Source organism: Aedes aegypti, chromosome 3 (genome assembly GCF_002204515.2).
Source record: "Aedes aegypti strain LVP_AGWG chromosome 3, AaegL5.0 Primary Assembly, whole genome shotgun sequence".
NCBI lineage: Eukaryota > Metazoa > Arthropoda > Insecta > Diptera > Culicidae > Aedes > Aedes aegypti.
In genome coordinates, this window is record NC_035109.1 from 149,288,360 (window position 1) to 149,307,896 (window position 19,537).

Here is a 19,537-nt window from a genome sequence, read left to right on the forward strand (position 1 = left end):
ATAATGGTTGGACATCAGGCGACACATTACCTTGATAAAGTCTCGACTGATGTCCAAACCCTTAAACCAAGGTTTCTTCGATACCTGCGGGAGAATGGAATGTAACCATCTGCCCATGTCTCATGCATCCCATGCGATCTGTCGATCATAAATATCGCCTTCTATAGCGCCCATCTTGGCGAGCGAGTCCGCTTTCTCATTACCCGGAATATAGCAATGAGAAGGGACCCAAACCAATGCGATAGTATATGATTGATTCGATAAAGCACTCAGGGTAGATCGTATTTTCCTAAGAAAATACGGAGAGTGCTTTACCGGCCACATTGAACAAATAGCCTCTACGGAGCTTAGGCTATCCGTAAAAATGAAGTATTGATCAGAGGGAAGAGAGGCAATTCGCTCTAATACGTGATGTATAGACGCTAATTCCGCGACATATACGGAGCAAGGGTTCTGATGTTTATGGGCGGCGCTATGAACTTCGTTAAATACACCAAACAAGTGGAATCATTTATGTTTGACCCGTCGGTGTATAACTTTTTGTCGCAGCTGACTTGAACGAACGTGCTTGCTAAATTTTTTGGTATGTGCTTCAAGCAAAGCAGATCTGGAATTCCACACATGTCTTGTTTCATGGACGACAGATCAAAAACTATAGAGGTATCATAGAAACTTGGGAAACAACTACGGTTGGAAACATTCGAAGAAGGGTTTACCTCCAGAGTCATATATAAGTAGTACAGATTCATAAATCTTGTTTGCGGATTACGTTCGATTAGCTTTTCAAAATTCTCAATTACCAATGAATTTGGACGGTTGTCCGACATTTCGCGGTAAACCATTCCGCGGTCATCGATTTGTATCGATTTGCGGTTTACCGTCTTGCAGTTAGTACCATTTGGCGGTATGTCGTTTCGAGGTCTATACCATTTCGCGGTGTGGTTTTTCCTACGAGTTGCACTGAAAATTGTTGGCATTATCACTTATAATATTTCCATCGGTGATTTACCCTTCTTTTGAACACAGGCAGCCCCTCAAATTGCTCTGTTAGGATAGATGAAACTTCTCGGTCCAAACCGCGAAACAGTACATCGCGAAATGGTACTGACCGCGAATTGACATGCCGCCAAATGGTACTAACTACGAAATGTCGTACCGCGAAATGATAAACCGCGAAATGGTATACCGCGAAGTGGATTATCGCAATCAATTTGGACAATTCTGCGAAACGATCTGATAAAGGCAGTACTCCTGCTAATACCTCCAAACTCATAGTGTGAGTCGAGTTCATGCAGCCTACAGCGATCCAAAGACAGCGGTATTGTCGCTGGATCTTCAGGATGTGGGTTTTCGCGGCGGACTGAACACAAAAACTACCGTATTCGAGGACCGATAGGATCGTTGTTCGATGTAGCTTTATCAAATCTTCCGGTTGAGCTTCCCACCACGTTCCTGTTAGTGTACGCATGCAGTTGATACGTTGTTGGTACTTCTGATACAGATACTTGATGTGCTTTCCCCAAGTGCATTTGGAATCGAACCAGACCCCTTGGTACATATGTGAAAGTCCTTAAGTGATTACTGTTGGGGTACCACCCTATGCGCCTTTGATCACGGCTGTCACCCGACAGCGAGCCCGACAGGTGTCATCCAACCGGATGCTGGGTGGTACTTGTCATCTAGGCAATCGTAGCAGTACACGCCGGTCGCACATTTTAATTCGTTATTGTATTTAGAAGTACCGTTAATAAATCATATTTGTTTGTTACGTTAATCACTCTCGGTTCACTCTCACATCGTAACAAAGTGGTGACGAGTCGGTAAAAGGTCGCACCGATTGTTTTTCTCGCGAAAATCGTCGTAAAAACGTCGCGTCGTTTGCAGCTTTGTATTCGCCATGCCAACGCCATTGCCACTCGGTCCAGCAGCGCAGGCAGCTGGTTCCAATACGGATCAACCATTCAAGGAAACCATCCTGCAGCTGCTCAACAATCAGCATACCTTGATGACCCGAATGGCAGAGCAGATGGCGAATATACAAGGCAACGTCCAAAACACCAGTCGGAACGAGCTGGTCCTAGATTCCCTTGCGAGCAATATCACCGAGTTTGCTTACGATCTAGAGAACGGTTGCTCTTTCGACGCATGGTTCTCCAGATATGCGGACCTTTTCGAAAAAGACGCTTCCAAACTGGACGACGACGCAAAGGTGCGATTGCTGCTTCGCAAACTCAATCCCGCCGCACACGAAAGGTACACTTCGTTCATTCTCCCCAAGCTGTCGAGGGAATTTTCTTTCGACGAAACGGTTGCCAAACTAAAAACCATCTTTGGTAGCCCTGTTTCCACCTTCCATCGCCGGTACCAATGCCTGCAAACGGCGAAGGATGAGAACGAAGATTTCATCTCCTACTCCTGCAAAGTCAACCGTGCTTGTGTCGACTTCAAACTACAGGAGCTCAAAGAGGACCAGTTCAAGTGCCTTATTTTCGTGTGCGGATTGAAGTCACCCAAAGACGCTGATATTCGGATGCGCCTGCTATCGAAGATCAACGAAACGCAGGACATAACGCTGGAGAAGGTAGTGGAGGAATGCAAAAGTTTAATCAACTTGAAGAAAGACACCGTACTCATCGGCAGTCAGTCTGCCTCCACCGCTGGTGCTGCTGCAACTCATGCTGTTCGTGCCAATTCTCCCAACGGCAACCGCCGTAAGAAGGACAGGTTTGGTGGCAGCAAATCCGACACGCCGAAGACGCCGTGTTGGTCATGCGGCGGTATGCATTTCTCCAGCCAGTGCAGTTTCAAAAGCCACAAATGCCGCGACTGTGGCCGCACCGGCCATAAAGAAGGCTATTATTCCTGTTTCGCATCCAAGCCAAGCTCCAAGAAGAACAAGGGGAAGCAGCAAAACAAAAACCACGCAGCCAAGATCGTGACCGTGAAAAATGTGAATCGCAGCCGGCGTTACGTGGAGACGGCAATCAACGGTGTTCCAGTCGATTTGCAACTGGACTCTGGCTCGGACATAACGATCATCTCTAAGCAGAACTGGATGAAGGTCGGAGCTCCTCAAACGTCTCAGCCGGATTGTCATGTGCAGACGGCTTCCGGTGACAGACTGGGCATCGAGGCCATGTTTCGAGCATCGTACACTATCGGCGGGACTCAAAAGGAAGGTAATTGCTACGTTTGTTGTGCTGACCTTTCTCTGAATGTTTTAGGCTCAGACCTCATGGATGAGTTTGGGCTATGGGACGTTCCGTTTTCGTCTTTCTGCAAGCTGGTCAGCAGCCCGCAACCAAATCAGCAAGTGCTCGAATTAAAGGAAAAGTTCCCCGATGTTTTCACCAACCGTATGGGACTGTGCACCAAAACACAGGTGCACCTCACGCTCAAGCCGGACGCTCATCCCGTATTCAAACCCAAGCGGCCAGTTTCTTATAACATGGAGGCCGTTGTTGAGGACGAGTTGAAGCGCCTAGAGAGTTCGGGCATCATCACACCAGTCACATACGCGGATTGGGCAGCACCAATCGTTGTAGTCCGCAAGCCCGATCGCACTGTCCGCATTTGTGCGGACTTTTCCACCGGGCTAAACAGCGCGCTCGAATCGAACAGCTACCCACTCCCGCTCCCGGAGGACATTTTCAACCGGATGGCGCAATGCACGATTTTCAGCCACATAGATCTGTCGGACGCGTATCTTCAGGTTGAAGTCGACGAAGAAAGCAAGAAACTTGTCACCATCAACACCCATAAAGGGCTCTACCGTTTCAATCGGCTTTCCCCCGGCGTCAAAAGTGCACCTGGCGCTTTCCAGCAGATTATGGATGCCATGCTGAGTGGTATCCCGTGCACATGTCCATATCTCGATGATATCCTGATCGGTGGACGAAACGCCGAGGAACATAAACGGAACCTGTGCCTTGTTCTACAACGCCTACAAGAGTACGGTTTCACGGTCAAGCTCGAGAAGTGTAGATTTTTCATGCGCCAAGTCAAGTACCTGGGTCAACTTCTGGATTCGGAGGGCACCCGCCCCGATCCGGACAAGGTGAAGGCAATCATCAACATGCCTCCTCCACACGATGTCTCCACACTGCGATCGTACCTGGGTGCGGTAAACTATTATGGAAAATACATCCGAGAAATGCGCACATTACGACAGCCGCTCGACGAGCTGCTGAAGGAGGGTTCCAGCTTCCAGTGGTCCGATGCTTGCCAACGTTCCTTTGACCGCTTTAAGGAAATTCTTCAATCACCGCTCATGCTGACGCACTACAATCCACGCTTGGAAATAGTTGTGTCGGCAGATGCGTCGAATGTGGGCATAGGCGCCCGCATAGCACACCGGTTTCCTGACGGACAAGAGAAGGCCATCTACCACGCATCCCGAAGCTTAACTCCTGCCGAATCCCGCTACAGCCAGATAGAAAAGGAGGCCCTTGGTCTGGTGTACGCGGTCACCAAATTCCATAGGATGATCTACGGAAGGCAATTTGTTCTCCAAACCGATCACAAACCGCTGCTAGCGATTTTCGGTTCGAAGCGTGGTATTCCGCCGTACACAGCCAACCGCCTTCAGAGGTGGGCCCTCACCATGCTACTATATGACTTCCGGATCGAGTACATCTCAACAGACCACTTCGGGCACGCAGACATTCTCTCTCGCCTAATCAACTCCCATGTTAAGCCAGACGAGGATTTTATCATTGCTACGATCGAGGTCGAAACAGTCATCTGCAACATCGTCTGCCAATCCATCGAGCATCTCCCGATCTCGTACAAGACGATAGCCGCCGAGACCAGCCAGGATCGGACGTTGCAGAAAGTCATGGAGTTTGTGCAGAAGGGTTGGCCGAGCGACGCAAAATCTCTCTCCGGAACACCGGAGGTTAATCAATTCTTTGCGCGTCGTGAGTCGTTGTACGTGGCCCAGAAAGTTCTCATGTACAGCGATCGGATTGTGGTACCGAAGAAGCTACAGCAGAAAGTACTCGGACAACTACACAGAGGTCATCCCGGCGTTGAACGCATGCGATCGTTGGCACGGAATTTCGTGTATTGGCCCAACATCGATGACCACATCACCGCTTTGGTACGCTCTTGTCAAGAATGTGCCTCGGTCGCCAAAGCTGAAACTAAAACGAAACTGGAATCGTGGCCAATCCCCGAAAAACCTTGGCAAAGAGTGCACGCAGATTTCGCTGGCCCTATCAACGACACGTACTTCCTGCTAGTAGTAGATTCATTTTCAAAGTGGCCGGAAATCATTCCGACTAAACGTATCACTACCGCTGCTACAATTTCCAGTCTTCGGAAAATTTTTGGGAGGTTCGGAATGCCGGAGGTTCTGGTAACCGACAATGGGCCACAGCTAACCAGCGATACTTTCGAAGAGTTCTGTGAAGCAAATGGGATTATGCATCTCAAAACAGCACCGTTTCACCCGCAAAGCAACGGTCAGGCGGAACGCTTCGTTGACACCTTTAAAAGGACCGTCAAGAAAATCCAAGCGGGAGGGGAAGGCTTGGACGAAGCACTCGACATCTTCCTCACCTGCTACCGATCAACTCCCTGTCGAAGTGCACCTGGTGGGAAATCGCCCGCTGAAATCCTTGTTGGTCGTCCACTGCGCACGTCTCTGGAACTCCTTCGTCCGCCTAGCAAGTTCACCAAAGCTACTAACAACAAGCAAGATCGTCAGTTCAACGAGAAACATGGTGCCAAAGAAAAGAGCTTCGATATTCAAGACAAGGTGTACGCTCAAGTGCACCAAGGCAACAATTGGAGCTGGATTGCTGGAGAAATTGTGGAGCGTGTCGGACGAGTGATGTACAATGTGTGGCTTCCGGAGCGACAACGTCTAATCCGCTCTCACAGTAATCAACTTCGTAAACGCTACAACGACGTCAATCAAACACCAGGTGAAGTCGAACCATCCATACCGTTGGATATACTGCTAGGCGCATGGGGTCTCAATCAACCTGAAGACTCCCTTGCTGCTAGTGTAGAACCACCGCCAGGAGAACCGGAAGGATTCGACCAAATGCAACGAGAGTTCTTACGAGAGCTTTTTGAACCAGCAAGTCAACCACGTCGAGCTCGGATGCCAACAAGAGTAACTGATTTAGATGAAGCGCTCCCACGTCGCTCTTCAAGACAGCGGCATACACCGGTGCGCTACGAACCGTACCAGCTCTACTAAAAGGGGAGGTGTTGGGGTACCACCCTATGCGCCTTTGATCACGGCTGTCACCCGACAGCGAGCCCGACAGGTGTCATCCAACCGGATGCTGGGTGGTACTTGTCATCTAGGCAATCGTAGCAGTACACGCCGGTCGCACATTTTAATTCGTTATTGTATTTAGAAGTACCGTTAATAAATCATATTTGTTTGTTACGTTAATCACTCTCGGTTCACTCTCACATCGTAACAATTACCTTACCCAAAATTTGAAGCTTAATCTCTACTGGATCACGCTTCCTAGAAAAGACAACCAACTCAGTTTTCTCCGGAGAGAATTCGATACCCAGCTTTGCGGCCCAAGTGGACAAATTGTCCAGAGTATCTTGCAATGGTCCTTGCAGATCGTCCGCCACTGATCATGTTACAGAAACAACGGCGTCATCCGCAAGCTGTCTTAGCGAGCAATTTCCCACAAGACAATCATCAACGTCTTGTATCTAATCTAACGTAGAAGTTGTAAAAGAGGGGACCATTAATGTCTTAAAAATGCTCTTGACAATTTCCTGGATTCTTTCCTGAAGAAAAATCCTGGATAAATTATTTGAAAACTTCCTGGAAAATTTCTCAAAAAAAAAAAAAATCTGCTGGGCTTTCTGTAGAAATTATGGGAGGTAATTTCTAATGGATACTACTATTAAATTTTTGGAGGCATCTCTGGACCTATTATTGCTTGAAAATGGCTTATTCGGAAATCTTGAACGAAATCCTTGCGAAAGATATTGAAGAATCACTGGTTGAACTCTAGGATTTTTTATTCCTGAAGAAATAGTGGTGGAATATTTTCTGGGGTTATGAGCCTGAGCATGAGCATGGATGACCGCTTTGTAGTTGAACTCCGTGATAGACCAGAACAATCGGAGTTGCACAGAGATTTAATGAATGGGGCTTGGGATTAGCTAACCATTCTCAAAGTGCACAATTCGAAAGTTTGAACACAATTTAAAAGTCAATAACGGCGCCGGTCAAGTCCAATGCGGTCATCGTGGAAGGAAAGGAATGTTAATTGGACGACCATTGTTACTACAGACCGAATATACCTCTGCATATCCACAGTTGTCGTGGAAAGTGGGTATGTAGGATAAGGTGATAATGGTGATGCGATCCATGATATAATCACGCCTTACCGGATTCCCGATAGGTATTACTCGATTACGCATTGCATACCAAACGAATGTGCTTCCGGTTCCATCGCTCGCTCCCGCTGGAGCAAGCACTACTGATTCGATCACGTCACTTCCTCTTCGCACTGCGCGAATCCCGTATGGGCAAGCAACACAGTTGATGGACCAAACACTACTCATGGTGAAGTAATTTCTAGGGTTATACTTGAAAATTCTAAACTCAATTCTTAAATTAATTTCACGGAAAAATTCTTTGAGAAAACCTTCTTTCCTTCCTGTTTTAGATTAGAACAAAAAATCTTCAACATTCTCCTGGGTGGCGACCTGGTCTGTCCAAGGGCAAAAAGCCACGATAAAGATAAATAATAATCTTCAACATCTTTCCCTTCTTCTTCTTCTAGGTATCATGGCTAAGCTGGAGAACATCCTCACCACCAAATTCAATGAGTTGGTTGAAAAGGGCACCAAACTGGTTCTGGAGCAGGTAGTGACCACCATTGCTTCAGTGGCCGACACGACGGAAAAGGACTTCGTTGGCTATTACGATCGGCTGATGCCCTGCCTGAAGTACATCATCCAGAATGGCAACACCGACGAGCTGCGTTTGCTTCGTGGCAAGACCATCGAATGTGTGTCGCTGATCGGTCTGGCCGTCGGAGCGGAGAAGTTCATGTCCGATGCGTCGGATGTGATGGACATGTTGCTGAAAACTCACACCGAAGGCGATCTGCCCGATGACGATCCCCAGACGTCGTATCTGATCTCGGCCTGGGCTCGCATCTGCAAGATTTTAGGCAAACAGTTCGAGCAATATCTGCCACTGGTGATGGGACCGGTCATGAGAACTGCATCCATGAAGCCGGAAGTTGCTCTGCTGGACAACGATGAAGTTCAGGACGTGGAAAGCGACAACGATTGGCAGTTTGTCAATCTGGGCGAACAGCAAAACTTCGGAATCCGCACGGCTGGTTTGGAAGACAAGGCCTCAGCATGTGAGATGTTGGTCTGCTATGCACGTGAATTGAAGGACGGATTCGCCAACTACGCCGAAGAAGTGGTCCGACTAATGGTACCGATGTTGAAGTTCTACTTCCATGATGGAGTCCGCACAGCTGCTGCCGAATCGTTGCCCTATCTGTTGGATTGCGCCAAGATCAAGGGACCAACCTACTTGGAAGGAATGTGGCTCTACATCTGCCCAGAACTGTTGAAGGCCATCGATTCTGAACCGGAACCGGACGTTCAAGCCGAACTTCTGCACTCGTTGGCCAAATGTATCGAAACGCTAGGTGCTGCATGTCTCTCTAAGGAAACAATGGATGAAGTGCTCAAGATCATCGATAAATTCATGAACCTACATTTCCAAAAAGAGGAGAAACGTGCCCTGGCTCGCAAAGAGGAAGACTACGACGAGGGAGTCGAAGAGCAACTCGCCGAAGAAGACGATGCCGACATTTATCTACTGTCACGAATCTCCGACATTGTCCACTCGTTGTTCCTGAGCTACAAAGACGGTTTCCTGCCGTATTTCCAGCAAGTCGTGCCACACTTTGTCAAGCTTCTCGATCCATCCAGAACGTGGGCCGACCGGCAATGGGGATTGTGCATATTCGACGATCTGATCGGTAAGTCACCACACCTTTCCTTTCTCAACTCAATCCGCTATTTTCCCATGATGACGTATTCTATGTATGACACATTCAGACTGATTACGAAACTCTCTGAATAACTGGCTTAACCTTTTCTGACTGGCGCACGCCTGCCCATAAAAAATGAAACCACTAAACCGCTTTCCCATTCCAAATTATTTTCTAACGCTCGTTTTTTTACCGCTTCTCTTTCGCCAAACCACATGGTCTCATTCAATTACGATCACGATGATGATGGTGATTCATAACCGGCACCGGAAAATTACCGCCCGGTATTTGTGCACCCCGCACTGGAAACTGAACCGAACACATGTGCTGCGGTGTTAATACGCGGGGTGGTTTACTTTGTGGACACAGGTGAGTGCTACCTATCTCATATACTTAAAGCTTATAAGTCTCTGCTTGTTTCTTTTTCTTCCCTTGAAGCCTCATCGCAGGTCTGGTAGCGAGTCACTTTTTAGAGACTTGGTTACTTTCAAGTGGCCTGTTTACTTTTCAGTAATTTTGATATAGGGGCAATGGGGGCAATATGAACATACGGGGCAATATGAGCCACCCCGGTTTTGACCTCAAAAACAGTGTTTTAATGTCTAGTGTCATTATGACCTGCTAAAGGATGCCGCAAAGAGCCACCACAATAAAAACCGTAAGAATATTCGTTTGAACACTCAAGATATTTACAAAAATGTACAAATTTGTCCTTCGTCATGAAAAGCTTATAATTTTGGCAGTTTTTAGTTAAGCCTATAAGACAATTATATTTATAATTCTGATAAATTTTACCAATCCATTGATACTTCTGATCATAATGAACAGTTCGTGAGCGAAATTTGATTTGTTCGTAAACAAAATTATTGAACAACAATATATTATTTTCAAGATGAAGGAGCGGGGCAAAATGAGCCACCTAGATTTAAGCAAAACAAACGATGTTTTGAACATAAAAATGCATTGCCTAAATATACCAGATTATTTTTTTACTGCATAGTCATCTTTATGCACCATTACAAGTGGAACACTTTGCTAGAAAATACGTTGAACCAAGTATCGCAATTTAGTACTAGTATAACATGGTTTGTTTGCTATGTATTACGTATCTTTAAAAAATAAGCCGCTATAATCAATAATTTCAAGCGAAGCTAATACAATTTCCTTTTCAATAATGTACCTTTTACCACTAACTCTTCTCTATACTGTTTTAAATAAAAATCATTCGATTGAATGAGGTGGCTCATACTGCCCCGTAGGGTGGCTCATAATGCCCCATATGGTTGGTGACCACGTAGAAAAACATGGTTTTCCAAAAAGTTCCTGAAATAATTTGCAAGTTGATGCTAACATTAATTATCGACGTAACATGGAAGATAACATTTTATAGTACAAGTCACTTGCATTTAAACCATAATTTTTGCTGTTTTTCTATGCATTCCATGACGTTTTCCTTAGTCGGCCCATATTGCCCCGATCACCCCTATTTATAGTGATTTGGACACTTCTTAGTAACTAAATTACTTATTTGAATCCAGTCACGATAAAGTCTTTTTTGAAAGCATTTCTACTAATGTCACCTTTTCCAACAATAAATAACTAGTTTCAACTGCAACTGCAACAGATTGTTAAATAATTTAATTACATTGTATAAAATAGTGAAATTTTTCAATTGCTACATTTCCTTCCTTGGTAAACTTCTGTAAAACTCCAAAATTGGTGGGCTGGACTTTCAATATACTCTTTTCTCTATTGCATGTAGGTACCGTAAAGACGCCACGTTTAATGTTGTTACTAGAGAAGATATAAACTGAGCAGAAAGGCATATAGTTTCAGTCTGGGAGGGAGAAACCAATACGAAATTTATGTACGTCAAGGTGAGCCGAGATTCTGCTGTCACGAACTGTCACTGTGAGCCCAGATCTAAAACAATGGACAAACATGATAAAAGCGCGTAATTGCTTAAAACGTATTTTTGCATTTTATCAAATGTGACAAAAAATCGATTGAAAAGCTATTCATGCTTATTCAAAAGTAATGTCACAATAGCACCTATTATCCTGATTGAATATAAAATGTTCAAATACGCATTATTTTACTTTTCCAAATAGAAACGAAAATGAAATGCACAGAAAACATTGGCCCTTTTTCCATGTTTGTCCAGAATGATCGAAGGAACACAACAAAAGAAAACTAGCGATTTTCATCAAGTCTGCCTTGAGTGTCGTTGGCAAGCTGGAGTTTTCTTGCAATTCTAAATAACTTCGTGTCACATTTCGTGTGTAATATCGGTGCCTCCCTCCCAGGTTTCAGTAACAATGAAACTAAGCAAACGGGGAAAGAGACGAATGACACGTCAGTCTTGTAATGTGTTTCGAGCGATAAAGTTACGCTGGATTTGGTCCTGTTGCAATTCGGCTGATCGAACTATTAGCTTTAAATGTGCCGGTTCCTCCCTCCGGACACTACAATGGCGTAGTTGGTACGTGTATTGTGCGCTCCCAAACATTTAATGGTACACTCAGAAACACGGGTGTCACAGAACTACTAAATTTTAGTATTTATGCAGCCATTCCATAAAAAACGATCTAGTGGGTCACCGAATTCCGTGAAAATTTGCTATTTTGTTCCTTAACCGAAATAAGGATACATGTGTTTTTAGATTTTTTATTAGGGTGACCATTTCTAAAATAGGGTGACCAAAAAAATCGCGATCCTGCAAAATTTTTATTTAAAAAAATATCATAACCTTGACCGATTTTCAATTTTATTGGACGGCTTGAAAGGTAAAGATTTTCAAAAAACATATAAAATTTCACAAAAGTTTTTTTTTTCACATAAAAATAAATCAATAATTTCCGTTTTTTCGTGTTTTGAAGGCCTCGGGACCAAAGGCGCTGTTGCTGTTCTCATTTTTTCTTGAAAGTTCATATAATTTTACGTTTACTGTCAAATTTTCAGTGACCTATGCTTTTTTTTATTTTTTGAAATATAAATTTTTTTGAAAATAAAAAATTAGTCATTTTTCATCGGCACACACTGTAGGTCTCAGCGAAATAGATTTTTTATTTATGAAAATATCATTGAACAGCTCAACCGATTTCCAATCTTTTTTTATAGAATGAAAGCTTAAGATTTCAAATTTTTAGAAAAATTCTAAAACACAAAAAAAAATGTTTTAGATGAAAATATATAAAAAAAAACTAGTTTGTTCGGAAATTTTTATATTTTTTTTCTTGTTTTGGAGCGTCTTGCTGGGTAGTGCTTCGTGAAGCCCAAGCAGGGCAGTTCGGTTTTGCATCGTCCGATAGATTTAGCTCACAGTTTCGCGCATGTTTTCGTCGCCGGAGATTTTTTTTTTTTTTTTCCTGTTTTGGAGCGTCTTGCTGGGTAATGCTTCGTGATGCCCAAGCAGGACAGTTTTTACATTCAGAAATGGAATAGTGAAAAGTGAAAAATGAAAAAGTGATTTGTTTGATTTGTGTCCTCAGTACTGTTGGTTTTTGGCTGCCCTAAGTTCACCGAACCATCCGGAAGTGACAGGCAGCACATAAATTTTGAGAATCAATCCGGTGAGTTTGTTCCAGTATGATACTTTTTCTTTTGTGAGCCTTCCGAATCGTTTTTGTCCGCGTCGTGGAACTTCTGATCGTTTCTTGAACGGAAAATGTTATTTTCGGAGTTTGATAATTATGTTCAGATTGCGCATTCTGTCCGGGCGAGTGTTACGCAACTAACAATCGGTTGTGGATGCTTTTTAACCGTTCGATGACCCTGGAGGGATCGATTCTGCTTATCGTATAATTTTGAGCAGAAAAACCGACTGTGTTATCCTAGGGTGTTTAGTTCGAACGCGCTTCCTTTCGTTTTTGGATTATCTAAAAATACAGTACCACCCAGTACAGTTTTTCAATGGGCACAGTTCAGTTTTTCAATAGGTGTGATTTTTTTTTTTTTTTTTTTTACGTGTATCGTTATTTTATACAATCCGATGACCCTGGAGGGATCGGTTTTGCTTTTTACTGGTTATTGAGCAAAAATATTACTGCACAATCGACAAGCATTTCGCGAAATACTATTTATACTATAAATAAGCTATTGTTTTCTCTTTTGATTGCCGGCATTCAAAAGATTAATTTGAAAACGCTTAAACAACAAATATTTATGGTCTATCGCCAGCTTTCCAGGCGAATCCTGACAATATACCTTCCCCAACCTCCAACTCCGTAGCACTTATGAGGGTGTCGCTGAGTCGGTGGCCTCTCATTAACCCTCTAATACCCAACCCCGCCTTTAGACGGGGTACACTTTGGAATTTTGTGTATTTTCTCGTAGCTCGGAAATTAAAATGATTTTATTTTTGGCTTAAACCTTGACTCATAACACGCATATAAGAAAAGTTTTTATGATTTTTGAAACTTTTTTGTATTATTGAAAATTGTTTGAAAAATTGCATTCTTATATAACCTACAAATGCCTGGGACTCATTTAACGTGTATTATAAAAAATCGTACCTTTTATATTTTTCTACGATCAACCTTTCACAGAAGAAGAGCCTGATGGTATTGAAATGATTTCAAATCTGTTTTTCCGTTAGTTACACGGAAAATAAAATATATTCCAGAAAAAAATAAAAAAATCATATTTTTAAAAGTACAGTAAAAACTCAAATTTTTATTATTGTTAAAAATCAGTAACCAGAAGAGGCTTTAAGAAAAAATTGAAAAGAATAGGGATGTTCAAAAATAAAAATAATAAAAATCAAAAACCAAAATTCATAAATTTGCGAAGAAAAATAAATCATTGCCCACACCGTGTTTAGAATGATTTTAGATAACGAAAAATAATATTTAGATCGAAAACAAAAATTTGGGTATTAGAGGGTTAAGTAAGTGCTACATCAACATTTCCTTCCCCTATCCCAAGTTACGGTAAAGATGGGCGTGGCCGGGAATAGCGATATTCATGCTTTTAGTATTCTTGTTTATGATTTGAACAAGGTATACTCCCCTGCCTTGTTCTTGAAAGTAGTCAGGATGAGATTATTAAAAAGAAACATGAATGTTGCTAGTATCCAATCTACGAAGTATACCGTAACTACGCTAACGCTAACGCTAACGCTAAATTTTTATATTTTTTTTCTAAAAAGTTGAAATCTTAAGCACAGAGAAACAGACGTAACACTTAGAACAAATCGCGATCAAAATCATAGTCGAGAAAACATGTACGCCCAATGCTAAAATCGTTGTGTTTGGCCGATCGACCAATAGATGGCGGTAGTGTGTAAACGTCAAACGCGAACAAAAACGATGCGAGCGTCGCGGGTGGTGGATTGACCAACTACAATATATTTGAATCAACCGTTAAAAAGGTGGTCGATGGACAATGATGAGAGTGTGACGTCTGTTTGTCTGTGTCTTAAGCTTTTATTCCATAAAAAAAGATTGAAAATCGGTTGAGCTGTTCAAAAGTTATGATTTTTTTAAATCTATTTCGCTGAGACCTACAGTGTGTGCCGATAAAAAATAACTAATTTTTTATTTTCAAAAAAAATTATATTTCAAAAAATAAAAAAAAAAAGCATCAGTCACTGAAAATTTGACAGTTATCGTAAAATTATCTAAACTTTCAAGAAAAAATGAGAACAGCAATGGCCCTTTTGGTCCCGAGGCCTTCAAAACACGAAAAAACGGAAATAATTGATTTATTTTTATGTAAAAAAAAAAAAACAATTTTTGTGAAATTTTATTTATTTTTTTTTTTAAATCAAGATCTTTAGCTTTCATGCCGTCCAAGAAAATTGAAAATCGGTCAAGCGGTTCAAAAAATATGATTTAAAAAAAAATTGCCAGAATCGCATCACCTATTTTGGAAATGACCACACTAATAAAAAAATCCAAAAACACGTGTATCCTTATTTTGGATAAGGAATAAAACAGCAAATTTTCAAGGAATTCGGTGACCCACTAGATCGGTTTTTCATGGAATGGCTGTATGACTATCTTTCATTTTGCAGAGGATTTTATTCTTATTTGTCAATTCGCCTGGGTTGAAGCATCGCTAAGCTTCAACCCAGTCGAAATGACAGTTTGTGTAAAAATGCAGGGTAGAATGAAAAAGAGGCAGATAGGAAATAGTCATTAATGCATAAACTTAAATAATACTGTGACTATTTTTTATTTCTGAGTACGCAAGCGGTGAAAATTGTTTTCGATTTTGTTCGGCAGGCGTGAGTAGGAAGGAATGAGAAGTGAGGAATGAGGAGTGAGAAGTGAATATTGAGGAGTACAGAATGATCGGTAAGAAATGAGGAATGAAGTGAAAAGTGAGGAATGAGAAATTATGAGTGAGGAGCAGGGTTGGGAAAAATCTTGAAATTCACTCTACAGTAGCAAATAACAGTCAGCAAAGCCAGTGACTCACGCCCATCGCTGCTGTAGGCAAAACACCTGATGCTAAAGGTAACTCAAAATCACTGTAGAAAAATGTTCTATTTCCCGCTTCATTTCCAGCATTAAGAGCTTTCAATGACATTAATAATTTAGAAAATTCACGCACTCAACATAGGCTACTTGATGATATTCACGTTCTTGAACTACTGTACTGGGTTGAGCCATATGAGTTTCTCGAAATTCAAGCCTACTACTCCCAGCATTGGTGAGAAGTTAGAAATGATGAATGAGGAGTGAAGTGTAACGAGTGAGGGATGAGGAATGAGGTGTGAAGAGTGAGGAATGACTGATGAGGAGTAAGAAGTGAGAAGTGTGGTATGAGGAATGATGAATAAGGAATTAGAAGTGAAATGAAGAAAGATGGTGATGATGTTGGAACTAAATGTTTTAACATTTTTGGAAAACAGTGGGATTCCGTTTTTGGCAATCATGTCGAAATTTTCAGTTGCCAAAAACGGAACCGTGTCAAAATCGGGACCCATTTTTCTGAATACAAGAATTAATGTCTAATGTAAGTTATGTTCAATCTGTGCAACCTCTGGCTGAAGACGGTGTAAATTGTTTTTTAGAAATTCATTACAAAATGGTATAGAACAGTGATGCTTAATATGCGGCTCGCAAACCGGTTGAGCACTCTTCAACTATGGCCCAATATTTCATAGAATGCACAAATAAGCTTCTCAACACATCAATTTGAAAAATTTTTTGATTATGTTTAGAAGTTGAACTTGTATAACATATAAATCAACCATATGAATTCAATAGAAATTCTCAGGATCCCGCTATGAAACCCTAAAAACCTGCTAGAACTCTCAAGTAACTCGCTAGGAATCCACAGGATCTTGCTCAGAATTCTCAGAATCTTGCTTAGTATTCAGATAGGAATTGCCATCTATCCAAGAGCTTGCCTGAATTTTGCAATTATCGCGTAGAATTTTAAGATTCCGCTGCGATGTTGCTGAAAATTCTCTAGTCTCCGATGGAAATCCTCAAAAGTTCATAAGGACTTCTCAGACTAACTCTAATCTTCTAATTCTCCTGGAAAACATTTAGAATCCTCAATATTTTGCAGGAAATATTCAAAATACGACTAGAATTCTAGGATCCCGTAGAGATTCCCCAGAATCCAGTCAAAAAACATCTAGACCCAGCTAGGGATCACCATGATCTCGTAAGAAACATTTTGATTGTTTCATGCGACCCGCATCTTCGATTAAAATCTTGATATGGCACGCAGCATGAGCAACACTGGGGTAGAATATTGGATCTTTTCTTAAAAAGTCGAACGTCATACAGAGTATCCTTCGTTTTAATCGCACGCTTATGATCTTATTGTGAATAAAGTGCATTTGCAATGATGGCTTTTTGAACGGCGTATATAAGAAGCTGGTGGGTCATTTATCTCTCTAGGTATTTTCAATGATATGGAATATATGTTCTTTTGAATACGAATTTACTTATAATACGCAATTTACTTTATGACATTTCATAAAGTTAAAGGACACGACTTTTTGCTAGGTTTGCCGCTTTTGTTGTGGTTAGCTTTTACATACGCAATGTATGTAGTTTCACAATGAAAAGAACAGTGAGCTGATGAACGAAATTTACGATAGAAACTCTGTGTGAGTCATTAACTTTTTGTTGCTTTTTTGTCAATGCTCCTGCTTTGTTCAAACGAGCTGTTCCAAATCTGAGGAAAAATGATTTTTATTAGCTGTATCATCTACCGGCATACTCAAGTGGGCTGGTAATATAGCGTGAATGCCTGAGCGAATATGTTGGAACTCTAGTTGTATCTATGAGTATCTACTCACAGAGATTAATGACTTCATAAAACGTTGCGAGCACACGACCATCTAGAATTAAATAAGCACGTAGGGGGATTAGGGGCATAATGAACAAACGGGGCGAAATGGACATCACCTCATTTTCTAGGAATATGCATTAGCCTGGGACACGGTTATATGAAAAATTTAGATTCTCGCTCCAGTCCACTTTTTGGATTGCATTTTGGTCTCATAACAACTGCGTAAAATTTCAGCTCGATCGGTGAAACTATATTTTAGCGCCAGCCGTTCAAAGTTTGTATGGGATTTACTATGGGAAAACTTACTTTTGCAAAGAAAAATCGCCAGAGGTCGCCCATTGACCTCTATAAAAATTCTGAACACAAATCACGATAGGTATTTTTACGATGAACAACATTGTCGAAGACCGCAAAGCGATCCGACACTTGTGAAAAAAGTTATTAAGCATAGACTATTCGTAAATTTTGCCCGATTTTGTTATTATTGTTATTCCTTTACGTGCTAATCAACGTCGCCTTGCCAATAGGTTTTCATTGAATAACTTTTTTCATAAATGTCGGATTGTTTCGCGGTCTTCGGCAATATTCTTCATCGTAAAAATGCCTATCTAGGTCTGTGTTCAGAATTTTTATAGAGGTCAATGGGCGCCGTTTGGCGACTTTTCTTTGCAAAAGTAAGTTTTCCCATAGTAAATCCCATACAAACTTTGAACGGCTGGCGCTAAAATATAGTTTCTCCGATCGAGCTGAAATTTTGCACAGTTGTTATGAGACCAAAATGCAATCCAAAAAGTGGCCTGGAGCGAGAATCTAAATTTTGTCCCACACTAATATGCATATTTCATCCAATTTTCTTATACTGTTTGAAATCTGTTGGGGTTTGCCAAAAATGGAGCGTGCCAAAAACGGAATCCCACTGTACATATTAAAAAAAATATATGACCTTCACCAGTGTTGCTCAGACTCATTTCCCCGAAAATAACATTTTCCGAACTACGAAGCCACGAACTACTACAACCATGCTCTATCCTCCTAAGATAGAAAAGCAGATGGTTAAGCTTGAGTACTGCACACAAAATCGATCAATTTTGATCCCAGAGAGCCACAATTCAAGTTTCGGTGAAATGAAATGAGTGAGTGAGTGAGTGATTGCGAATCATTTCACCGAAACTTGAATTGCGGCTCACCGAGATCGAAACTGTAGGATCCCATGTGCCCAACCACCTCCCCCTCCATCTCAGGAATACAACGCACAGTTATAACAGTTCATGGCTTCACAATTCGAATTTCGGGGAAATGAGTCTGGTCAACACTGACCTTCACTCTAATGCAATTTATTTTGATGGGCTAATACATATTAATAACTTCTATTGCAAAAATTAGTTCAGTTTTTTTTAATAATTCCACTGAGCGGTGAATGGCGTCCTCTCGATACTTAAGTATACTACACATTTATAAATCATTTCTAGGAATAATTTTCGAAAAACTTTTTTCAGAACTTGTTCAGTAAGCTTCCAGAGTTATATTCAAGAGTTCTATTATATTTATCATACTGTAAATGTTAATATAGAAAGCCTTCATAGAATTTCTTAAAATGTTCATCATAAAATTATCCATTTTTTACAAAGAACTTTATCTTCAACCTCATATTTTCGTGGGGACGGACTTGGTGTAGTGGTTAGAACACACGCCTCTCACGTCAAGGACCTGGGATCGAATCCCATCCCCGAGATAGTCACTAAAAATTTCAGTGACTACTTCCTTCGGAAGGGAAGTAAAACCGTTGGTCTTGAGATGAACTAGCCCAGGGCTAAAAATCTCTTTAATAAAGATAAAAAAATAATCGTATTTTCGATATAGTTTTATCAATAGAATTTACAGAAAGTTACGATCGATTTTTGAAAATCGTCAAGAGCAAAATATCTGTCACAAAAAAAAATCTAGAATTACAAAAGCTGAGTTCAATTAAGCAAAGCAGAAAGTCATGTTCCTAGATCATTTTTTTCAGAATTCTCAAATCTTGTGAACAACTATTTTTTGCACCACTATTCGCTACAGCTCGCTACCAACCCTGCCATCGCATTGCCTTTCGTGGGAGATTAGCGTGGATTTCACCTTCTCGTGTGTCTAGGTTGTTTTTTCTTCTTTCTGTCTTATCATTATCAATGACAATGAGCACGGGGATTGCCTGTCTTCTACCAAAATCACTTCGTTTCCACTTTTGTTGAACGCTTTAGCTGTTGGCGTTTTTACAGTTCTCCCTTTGG

The 19,537-nt window shown here is 41.6% G+C and overlaps 1 protein-coding gene across 1 annotated transcript in view; it reads left to right on the forward strand.

Annotated features, from left to right (window-relative positions):
- LOC5572967 (importin-5) overlaps positions 1-19,537 on the forward strand; it is a 59,834-nt gene that overhangs the window by 28,042 nt on the left and 12,255 nt on the right. Inside the window, exon 3 of the mRNA XM_001654246.2 lies at positions 7,776-8,999. Coding sequence (XP_001654296.1) covers positions 7,776-8,999 — 1,224 coding nt within the window. The remainder of the gene's footprint in view (positions 1-7,775; positions 9,000-19,537) is intronic.